The following is an 11,843-nucleotide window of genomic DNA, read 5'->3' as shown; positions in this document are numbered from 1 at the left end:
TAATAAATAAATCGATCATATATTTACCATACAACAAATAAATTAGGTGCCTGTAAAATTTAATTTCAGTATCCATAAATTAAAGCTTTTTAAACAATATACAGAACAATAATTAATTAAAATTTCGGACGGATTAAAATAAAAAATAATACAGAATAGTTAGGACGAGTGCGTGTCCATGATGAGTACCCCATTGGCATTTTTCACTCTCACCCTTCCGTTGGAATAAACCGTTTCGACCGTTCCATCTTTATGGAGGGTTCTTATGGTACCGTCCGGATATTCCCTCCTCTAAAATGGCATTTTTACAGTAAAAATCTGTAAAATAAACCGACATCTTTACTTTATATTCTGCTGTGTGTATTTCCCTTTGTCCATTGGGCAACAAGATCATCACTTCACCCAAAGGGTTTTTAATAGTTTTCCTTCCATCGGGAAACTGTTGCTCCTCGGACCCGTCCGAGTTGATTATTTTTAACGAACCATCGGGGTAACAAATCTCGGTTTTTCCGTCTAGGTTTTTAGTGCATCTCTGCCCGCTAAAAGTGAGAAATTTAAAGATTTACCGAATTTTCAGGGTATTTATTTATTACTCGTTAAATTCCATGACTTCTGTTCCGTCGGCAAATTGGGTATGCCAGGCGTTGTTTGCCGCATAATGGTACCTAAAAATCGCGAGAAATTATTTATTTATTTATTTAAGGTTAAATGGGATCTTACTTTATCGTTTGCCCTTTTAGGTCGGTCTCTTTGGTGTCTCCGTTAAAGTATTGCATTTTTATGTGATTCCCGTCGGCCGAAATGGTTTTTACGTTGCCGTTACTATAACCGATTTCTACCGAGCCGTCCGGTAGAGTTTTTTCGGTTTTTTCTGCAAAATATTTGGGTTTACGTCAAGGCAAAATTAGAGTTAACGAAAAATGTTTGCAATTAATTTTTATAAAGCGTATATAGTAGTTCTCACTTTTTTACTTTTGTTCATAAGCTGTATTAATTTGATCCCTCCCTGAATCCTTTTCTTGCGAATATCTGAATATTGTGGATTATAATTATGCAACCTTGTACCAAGAACCATGGACTAGATGACTTTGTCATTATATTAGGAGGTGTGAATCACTTTAAAAGTAATGTTTTTACTTTAAATAATTTGAAATCATGTAGTCATGCAAATTTTATATTTCTATCAACCCGTACTTTTAGTAATAGTGACTACCCGTACTGCAATTTTAAGGTCTTAAAATTTAACGTTAAGTACTGGATAAATTTTTGCACAATGTTAATGGTATCTCAGAATCTTCTTTTATTTTCTTAGATGTTCTCAAATAGTTAAGTGAGTCGAATAAGCATGACAAAATTGAATATTAAACCTTGGTTGTAAGATCTATAATATTTTGCCTGGTGCGATAAAAAAAATGTTAAAAAAGCCTTTATTCATAATTGTTGGGGCTATATTAGTAGGAATTTGGAACAAATTTTAATATTGTTCTGAATTCACTTATTTAGTAATTAATTTGCTTAATAATTAACAATTTTTTACAGTAATCTTAACTACCTAGTCGTTAGACCGTTATGTTAGATTGAGTATGTAGTAAGTGTATCTAGTTTTATAGACAAAAGATTTTTTTTATATATATATAAACGTTTCTCATTTGGTGCAAACAAAAATGCTGTAGTTTAATGTCTGACTATAGCACAAATTTGGTAATATATTAAGTATATCGAGTGTTACGTGTGGGAGGTGAAATTCCCACCGTACAGATATATTAGAAACTGATTCCAATATCAAGCTTTATCAGAAAGCATCTATTTTTTCCATACAATAGCAACTGTATTATCTAGGACACTGGGTGGCAACTTTGAATAAAAAACCGCTTTATACACAAACAAACTAATTATTTAATTTCCAAGAAATAAATGTGGCAACATAGGATATCAAAATATTTAACAGAATTCACATGCACCCTCTCTCATTTACTCATAAAAACCTTATCTTTATGAAAGCTACAAACTAAAACTAAATAATTACAAAAATGTTGACATTTGCAACGAATTATGTCAAAGCCAAAGTAAACACAGTTGGCACAAAATAGTTATTACATAAAAATGGTTTCAAAACACTTACAGTAGTCTGTAAATTCCAGTATTTATACTCCAAACAGGACACTTTTTGTTTTCACTTTTTACAGGTTGTTTGCACTCACTTCTTTTTGTTTACTTGCACCTTTACACCTTTAACACTTGTTTGTTTACTTTACTACATATTTGACATTACAAAGAGTACAAAGCTACAAAGACCCAATCTGTATACTTAGTCACCCAGCACAAAGGTTACCAACTTGTAATTCTTCCAGGCTAGAAATTTACGGTTTTCGTGGATAAATTAAATTGATTGAACTGACTCGTTCACAGGTTTAATTAACTTCATAATTAAAAACCCTTTAACTGATAACTTATATAAAAGTTTCTTGGGGCAGAAACTATTATTTTTAAAAACAAAACATCACTGGCGCGTGAAAATCGTAAAAGAAACGATTAGGCGGGTCGAGACGTCACCCTCTTGAGCTTTTGTCAGTAACTCGACTACTGGAACACTGATCGGTCAATATTAGATTTTTGCATCGCGCTGCTTGGTTTCCGGTAACCTTTTTTTGTACGACGGCAAAACTTAAACGGGGCGGCTTCTTTGACTGCGTTATTTATAGATTTTCTTTTAACTTCGCACAGCTTTGTCGTGCCGATTAGACTACGTAAAAAGCAATGTGAGAAAGGAAGATATGCAAACATATTTAAGTTAAATTTAAAATAAATGGTTGCGTTGTTCGCAACATCGAGAATTACTTACCAATATTAGTAGAAACGCTCAGATTTCTAGGGCTAGAAATGTTGCCGAACATAGTTTCGTACTGTTTTTCAATATTACCGGGATCCACTGTAGTTTTTGGAGGTTCCTCCGCAGTACTATTGGACCTAACGCTGTCTCTAATACTTTTTGGTTTGGGCACGTCCTTAAAACGCACATAAATCGACCATTTTGTCATTGCATTTAATATTATTTACCTTTTTTAAGTCATTGTTTTGATCGTTTGTCCCTTCTTTGGCATTCTCTTTGTTGCCGCTACTCGGTTTTTCGTTAGTCTCACTCACTGTCTTATTCGATTGTTTTTTAAACGTTTCCTCCGTAAGTTTCGATAAGTTTTTGTTAATTTCATGGAGCATTTTCACTTCTTGGGGTCTGCGTGCGAATTTTTGTTGTACACTGAAAAAATATCCATAAAATTAACCATCTATATTCTATACAGATCTAAAGGACTATAATTAATTATGTATATAGGGTATTTCAAATTTGACCTTTAACATGGAGATTTCAGAATGTATAAGAAATACAAAGCGGTTCAATTGGAGCAAACTTATGAATTTTTGAGCTTAACAATATGCCGTTTAAAAAAAATACATATTCGAATGGTTCCGAAGATAATAAATCGATTTTATTTTTTTCGGAGCTTATTTCTTATCCGATTTTAAAATAATTAGCAACTTTTGCATTGCTACTTTTTTCGTGCTACATGATGGGGTTTTTAGATTTTTAATACGACGCACAGTGTTGCAACCAATGGACAAAAATGCACAAATAAAGTATTTAATTTTTAAACATTCTTGGTGTTATGTTTAGCAAAATACCCGAGTAAGATAAGGCAGGTACCTTTAACTTTTTTTATTCAGAAATTTTTGGATAATAAAAACATTTTATACCGATAAAGATTTGTGGTTATTTTTAGAAGTTTATTTTAAAATAAAATTATTGTAGTGTGCACTAGTGTTTTAAAGGTAATATATTTTTAATTTGTACACTTAAGTATGAACAACATTTTCGAAGGTAAGTTATCATTTTCATGTTAAGCCTTTTGCAGATATATAATTAAAAGAGTTAAAATATCCTTTTTCTCACTTTCATCAAGATTTACAAAAAGTAGTTTAAAGTCGTTTCATAAAATTTTTAGGATCGATCCTCCAAAGTGCTTGCTTTTAAATGACACCCATCACTTTTCGCGGAATAATGCGGAATTTTTGTTTTTTAGAAAAAACCATATCTAATACAATCCTGTATGAAAAATGGTTAAGTTGCGAAAAAAATAAAAAGGCACCAGGAATAATGGAAACAATTAAAACTTATTTTGCATTAGATAATTGTTCAACTGACATTGAAGCAAAGCTGCTAAATAGCAGCAAGCTATTTTCTGTTTCGTTATAAAGAATGTGGAACAATTGTGGAAGACACCGAGATGCTTTTCTTAAAAAACATTCGAGATGGTTACAAAGCACTCTTCATTTACCCTATCTTCAACCAAATATTCCAACTGAAGCAACTGACATGGAAGTGGATCCTCAACCAAGACCTAGTCGTGGAAGACCGCATGTTCCTTTTGAAGCTGCATCAAAAAGAACCAAATTGCGCAGAGTACAAGAGTTGTTGACAAATTATACGCCAGAAGAAATATGTTTTGCGGCAGAGAGGATTATTTCTCAATGAAAGGAAATTCCTTCAGAGGCCAAAAAATTAACACCTGAAGACGCCTTAGCACTTTACCACGACCTAAACCTTTCGGTTGAGAGATATAACATACTGCGTTCTAATTCTTTGCATACAAACTGTTTTCGGAGCTATCGCACTCTATTTGAATGTAAAAAAACATTTTTACCCTCGCAAATTATTGTGACTGACACTTCAGCTGAAGTTAATCTTCAAGAGCTTCTAAATAAAACTGCAGAGAGTATTTTAAAAATTCAGGATATTATAATATATTCTGACAAAAATTTTAAATTAATTTGCAAATGGGGATTTGACGGTAGCTCGGGGCAGAGTCTTTATAAGCAAAAATTTGAAGATAGTTTGTCAACAGATGATTACATGTTTCTTGTCGCATTAGTTCCTCTTAGATTAATTGATAATGAAAATGGAGAAAGTATATGGTCTAACCCACGTTCATCATCAACAATGTATTGTCGACCAATTGCATTTAAATTTATAAAAGAAACTTCAGATGTTGTTCGAACCGTTCATGGCGAAATTGAGTCATTAATAACTAATGTTAATAATTACCATCTTTTTATTTCAGAAAAAAATGTAAATGTTTCTTACGTGCGTGTTTGACGGTATTGTGGCCAATATCCTTTCAGAAACCTGTTCTACATCCAGGTGCATTATTTGTGGAGCCACACCAAGGCAAATGAACCAGGACTCAGTGCTTCAAAGAACACCAAATGCTGAAAACTATCGCTTTGGCCTATCGACACTTCATTGCTGGATTGGTTTTTTTGAGTGTGTATTGCACATCGCATATCGCTTACAATTAAAAACGTTGCAAGTAAAAAGTGGTGAAAGTAAGGAAATTTTTGAAAATACAAAAAAAAGAATGCAGTTAGAATTCAAAGACAAATTGGGATTAATTGTCGATAAGCCAAAGCCCGGGTATAGTTCCACAAATGATGGAAATACTGCCAGGACATTTTTTAAAAACGTAGAAATTAGCTCTGAAATAACAGGTATCGACTCAACTCTAATTAAAAACTTTCAATTAATTTTACGAGTACCTTAGAACATTGAAAGGCTAGAAGTAGCATGCCGTGGAACTATGGACAGGTTTGTTTGCTTGCAACATCTCTGATGCAATGATGCCAAATGCTTATACAGAAATGGCAAAAATCACTTTATATCATAAAAATTTTCAGTTGTTTCCGAAGGCTCAAAACAATACTACTGCTCCCCTTTAATAAAATATCAAGTATTTTTTAAAAATAAATTTGATAAAATACTCTATATCGAAGTCAATATTAACTTTAAATAAATGAAAATAAAGTACGAAGAAACGAGAAAACGGTAATGGCATCGCAACGCCGCTCGATCTCATTGTTTATGCCACTCATACAAGCACTCTCTACCAGTGACGTCGTCAACAAATATTTACCTGATAAATTTTTATTAATTATTATAGAGTTTGAGTATAAGTAATATTACCATTTATGAGCTATTTATGTGTTTTTTTAACGGACTTCGTTAGAGGAAGGTCCTAATAAAAGGCACCATTTTTGTAAAAGCATTTTTATGGAAATTAAATATTTTAATATAATATTATAGATTTCTTAATAAATAATGTTTTTGTTTTAAGACACAAATTATTAACATTTTGCAAAATTTTATTGTTATTATTATATTGGACAAAACTCAGGTTTACATCACTTACTTTATATCACATAATATATACTTCTATGGTGCTGACTTTTTCAAAGGGACAGTATTAATTCAGCGGAAAGAGTTAAAACTACAAGGAGGTTTAAATTGTGAAGGAGTTGCAGGTTTTTTATAGGTTATAAGATTTTTATTATGAGTATTTAGCCTGTACAATGGTTTTGAGACATTTAACAGTGACCTATATAATACCTAATACCAAATATTATATCATATTAATTTATACTAAAAAACAAAGCTTACCTAAGAATAAAGACTATATACAATAGATTAGATTAAATAGTTTATTAGTAAAAATATACAAACAAGTACTTTTACAAGTCAAATAAAATATGTAGTATGTTGGGCTTTTTCAAAAATCATGTTATTATTTCTTAAGTATTTTAATAATGACTTGAGACATCTAATTCAATTTCTTTGGGGCAAATTTGTTTATTGCAATCTTCAAATTTTAATTTTTTGCTCTTTATTTTTTTTCCATAATTTGGTGACAAGTGATTTAGCTTTTGAAACGGTGGAATCATCAGTGCTTAGGTCCTCAGGATATCATTTTGATTTTACCCTAGAATAATATACATAAAAATATAGTATTACCAATTAATTGCATTTAATTAAACAAATATAACACAATAAAATACTATATCACTTTTAAATAAGAGATATAGAATAGGATGATACATGGCATAAAACTAGTAGTCTATTTTGAGTGTATTTTTACCTTTTCCTTGGCAGAGTCAGGGAATATGTAGCAGTTAAACAAAAACGGCTTGGATGATAAATAGTAATTGTTGACCTAGACCCCACGGTTACTGTAGAACTATTAATCTCAGATGCAGTTATTGTTGATGATGAATGATCAGATCTGTAATTATACAAAATTTGGTGTATCTAGAATATTAATCTATTTTAATTATCCATACTTGTCTATATCAGCTTCACTGTTTGTACTATATACCATTTTGGAAGCTAAAGAAGTTTTTGCACTCTTCAGGAAAGCTATTCCTGCAGCTTTGAAGGGTAAATCACTTGGTAAATTAACTGAATTATCAGCTGCTGTGTTTTTAACCAGTGCATCAGAAATCCTAGTAAAAAAATAGTTTTACATACGTACCTAATTTAATAAGTATTAGGTATAAATAAAGATATGAGTAACTTATATGAGTAACACTAATCCTTTTTGTGACGATTTTTTTATACTAGAAAAATATATTTAAAAAAAAATTACCTTTGAGGTAGAGCTGATTTTTTTAATCTGTTTGGTCTAAGTCTGGCTACTGATAATATTATCTTCCTTATATAAGAAATCACTTTTAAGGATGTGATCTGAACAAACAAATATGTTCTGTTTAATTTTGTTGATTTCCATTAATGAAATCTATTGTTCCCTTTGGGCATATATTAGGCAATCTATAATAAGTATTTGATATTTAATCAAAAAGCAAAAAAATTACAGTAATAAATTAATATGTGGTGCCAATTACTATATATATTATTGTAAGTTGCAATATGGTAAAACAAAAAAAAAATATCGACCAAATTTTAGGGAAAGACAAAATTAACTTTATACATAGATATCAATATCTAAATAATTTTCAAAATTCTTTAACGGCAATAAAAAATTAGTAATTTCATCTATCTACCTAATGTCTATATTAAAAAAACATAACTATACATAGATAGGTACATGGTTATTAGGTATGCCTTCTTTCTGCCAAAACAACAACAAAAAAACATAAAATCCTGTAATAAAACCAGGGACAAAATTCTAGTTTTATATTTTTATAGCCTATTGATAGATGAATATGTTCAAAAAAATATTTAGAGTTAAAAATATAAATATTTTGGTATTTTACCCACACTTTCACATTCAAGTTTTTATTAGGTTTATCTATAAGATCCCCTATTCTACGTTTATGATGATGGTTACCCCATGATGTGATGTTATGAAAGTATCGGTACTTACTTGTGAAAAGATCGGCTTGAATCACCTTTTTATCATGATGCGACACAAACGACACAAGTTTTTCCCATCCTAGCAATTTAAAAAAACACTAAAATGTGGCCTTTTTCCTTTTGAAACCGAAAATTAAAGAAAATACACGAATCCCGAAAATAAACAAAAAGCCGTTTGACAGATGACACTACGCGTATGGCTCAGACGCTTAAGCTCCGATGTTGTCGCTTCAAATTTTTTAGAAGCAGTTTTAGGGATAACAATGTTAGTAATTTTGTTTTTTTTTTGCTTAAGGATATTATATTTATTCTTAAAATAGGTTAATTGTAGTATTTATACTTTTTATTTTAAATTTTCCTATAAAATACAACACAAATAAGTTAAATTAACGTTATAATGGTTGTTAAAATATAGCTAAAAATTTCCTCCGTTGGAAATTTGCGTCGACTTGACAACAGAGAATCGGCAAATATGTTTGTAAACAAAACACCCCTCTTGCCCCTGTGCACATGTTGGACTTAAACAAAGTTGTTGTTTACTAATTCTAGCCTTTCAATGTTCTAAGACGAGTACTTTCTTCAGGTTCTAAGATTAACGTACCTAAATTTCAGTCCTTACTTATTGATACTAGGAGCATTTATTTAAATTTTTATGAATGGTACTACATGCCTATAACTTATAGTATTGTTCATAAAATTTTAACGCACGGTTGCGAAATTATTAGCTTTTTTGAACTCCCTGTAGGGCAGCTGGCAGAAGATGCTCTCGAAGCCAGACACAAAGAATTTAGAAAAATTCATTTACATCACACACGAAAAGTATCGAGAATTCAAAGCAATACAGACCTCATTAGAACCCTTTTGATAATTTCCGACCCTAACTTGGCGGATTATCTTAGAAATCAGTCAAAAAAACAAAACAAACCCATAACGTGGGATATGGATATTGTAGAATATTTAAATGACCATATAGAAACAGATTCGTTACTTCTAGAAAATGATAATGTACACGAAGATGTTTAATGTTGTAAAAAACTTCTTTTTTTTCACCCTGTATAAAGACACCAATTTCTATTCGAACTATGTATAATTTGATAGGTTGTTGGTAAAAGTATTCATAACTCGAAAAACTCATCCATTATCCCAAAGATGCTGGTCATACACTTTTATAAAAGGTAAAAAACACGAAATCTACAGCATCACAAATACATTTAATAAAATAACGAAGGTTACATGTTTCGCTCGACTAGAGCATCATCAGACCTAAACAATAATTAAAATTATGTAACCCGAAAAAAGGAGAATTCAACAAAAACTTACCATAACATACACAAAACACCTAATATTTAAGTAAACAAAGATTACAATAAAGTGGCACTATCTATGTACAAAGAACTCAACTAAACAATCCAATCCTTTATACATTTTAGAAATCTAACCATCATTAAGAGCCTAGAACTACTTGAGGTTATTAAAAACTAGGTGGCCATCAAAATCAAACCTTTCATTAATACAGGACAGATCTGGGCTTTTAAAAGCTTTACTAATCTCCATTGTCTCCAACAAGTCTAGTTTTTTACTTTTGTTGCATTGATGCAGTATTTTTATATTTTGGCTGTCAGGAAAATCATGTTTGGAGTCGAGAAGGTGATTAGCAAAAGCTGATCTGGTCACTGTGATTTCGGTATTTTTAAATTTATTGTATTGGGCCTTGTGTTCACTAATCCTAGTAGAAATCTTCCTACCAGACTGGCCGACGTACACTGCAGGGCACTCTTTACACCTAATCTCATAAACTTCTGGAGAAGATAGCGGGGGTAGTTTATCTTTAGTTTTAATTAGATGTCTTTTTAAGGTATTATTGGTTTTAAAAGCTGGGGTTATGCCAAAGGGAGAAAAAAAGCGGGATAATTGTGATGAAATTGGTCCAAAATAAGTAAACGACCTAAAAGTTTTGATATTGTTTGTTTGTTGTCTGATAAAATTAAATGATAATTTATACTTATTCACATACTGAAAATACATTTTATATATAGGTTTAAGAGGGAAAATGTTGTTGCTTGTTTACGAAATATTTCAAAGGATATCTTATTTCTTTCCCTCTTAAGTAATAAATCTAAGAATGGTAAGATGTGGTTCTGTTCCCGTTCGATTGTGAACTCAATTTTAGAGTGAAGAGAGTTGACATAATTATGGAAATTTGTAAGCTCTACCTCACTTCCATTCCAAATCAAACATATATCATCCACATACCGTTTATAAAAGATGATGTTATTTTTAAAATTACTGCTCATTATTTTTGTTTCTAAGTTGCTAAGAAATACTTCACTAAGAAATGGCGATAAACAAGAGCCCATTGCTAGTCCTTCTTTTTGTTTGAAAAAACGGTTGTTAAATTGGAAAAAATTTTGATCTAACACAGTAGAAAGAAGCAAAAGTAGATTTTCCACCAAAAGTGAATCAAGTTTCCCCCTGAGAAGATCTTTGACTAAGACCAGACAATCAGCGGGTGGAATGCTTGGAAAAAAAAAATAAATAAATAAATAAATTTTTAAATAAATAATAAATAATTTTTTAAAATAAATAAAAAATAAATAAAAATAAATAAATTTTTAAATAAATAAATAAATAATTAATAATAAAAAAATACATTTTTCACGTCTAGCGATATAAGCTGGGCTGTATCTGGAACGTGAACATTCTGAATGCTTTTGGCAAAATTCACTGAATTTGTTACAGAATATGGCGCTTTGAAGTTTGAGACATTTCTAAGAACGTTGTTAAGCCAAGATGATAACTAGTAACAAGGGAGTCAACAAAGGAAACCACAGGTCTAATTGGCATGCTAGTTTTATGGACTTTTGGCAACCCATATAATAGAGGTGTTTTAGGGTTCATGGGATATAGTTTTTGTTTTGTGGAATTAAACTATTCTAAGGTTACCAAGGTCATGTCTAAGACTTTTTTTAATTTATTAAAGAACGAACTCTGTCGACCTTTTCAAAGTCTTCTGTGTTTAGAAAATCCATTACTTTATTTATGTAATCGTCTCTTTTTAAGGCAAGTAAGCATGATCCCTTATCGGCTTTTGTGAAAACTATATCGTTGTCCCTCATTTTCTTTTTTATAGATCTTAATATTTTGTTGTTGTTTTGATTTATTCTCTGTTTATTGTTAAGGAAACAATTTTGATTTAAAAAGGAAATTATTCTTGCTGTAGAGCATTTTCAGCCTCTACAGCCAATGTTTCCCTAACACATCGGTCGGTTCTGGTAGGAAGATTAAATTTTAAATTGTTGTTAAGAAATTTTAATTCGCCTTCAGAAAAAGAAACATCACTAAGGTTCATAAATCTATCGTGAAAAACATGACTAAAATTTCTTTTGCGATATTCGTGGAAATCATTGAGTCTAAGTGAAGTTATATATTTGTTTTTAAGGTTACTAAGTTTCTTGTGTAATCTATTAAAAATTGATATTGTTTGTTTGTTGTCTGATAAAATCTAAAAATTTTATCAGACAACAAACAAACAATATCAAAACTTTTAGGTCGTTTACTTATTTTGGACCAATTTCGTCACAATTATCCCGCTTTTTTTCTTCCTTTGGCATAACCCCAGCTTTTAAAACCAATAATACCTTAAAAA

The 11,843-nt window shown here is 30.9% G+C and overlaps 1 protein-coding gene and 1 long non-coding RNA gene across 3 annotated transcripts in view; both read right to left on the bottom strand.

The window, feature by feature from the left end:
- The window catches only part of LOC126750385 (cingulin-like protein 1), a 47,394-nt gene continuing 35,551 nt past the window's right edge, over positions 1–11,843 (bottom strand). For both annotated transcript variants that reach the window (XM_050460002.1, XM_050460001.1), the window contains exons 9-14: positions 3,058–3,256; positions 2,843–3,005; positions 721–871; positions 594–665; positions 344–539; positions 1–291 (exon numbers count right to left, since the gene is read on the bottom strand). In XM_050460002.1, coding sequence (XP_050315959.1) covers positions 160–291; positions 344–539; positions 594–665; positions 721–871; positions 2,843–3,005; positions 3,058–3,256 — 913 coding nt within the window. In that variant the 3' untranslated portion in view covers positions 1–159. The remainder of the gene's footprint in view (positions 292–343; positions 540–593; positions 666–720; positions 872–2,842; positions 3,006–3,057; positions 3,257–11,843) is intronic.
- LOC126750388 (uncharacterized) lies at positions 6,995–7,575 on the bottom strand. The gene is made up of 3 exons (XR_007665700.1): positions 7,470–7,575; positions 7,165–7,326; positions 6,995–7,106 (listed from the first exon to the last, which is right to left on the bottom strand). It is a non-coding gene; the product is annotated as an uncharacterized LOC126750388 (long non-coding RNA).

The sequence above is a fragment of the Anthonomus grandis genome, chromosome 2 (assembly GCF_022605725.1).
Source record: "Anthonomus grandis grandis chromosome 2, icAntGran1.3, whole genome shotgun sequence".
NCBI classification, from domain to species: Eukaryota; Metazoa; Arthropoda; class Insecta; order Coleoptera; family Curculionidae; genus Anthonomus; species Anthonomus grandis.
This window is presented reverse-complemented; position numbering and strand designations above follow the sequence as displayed.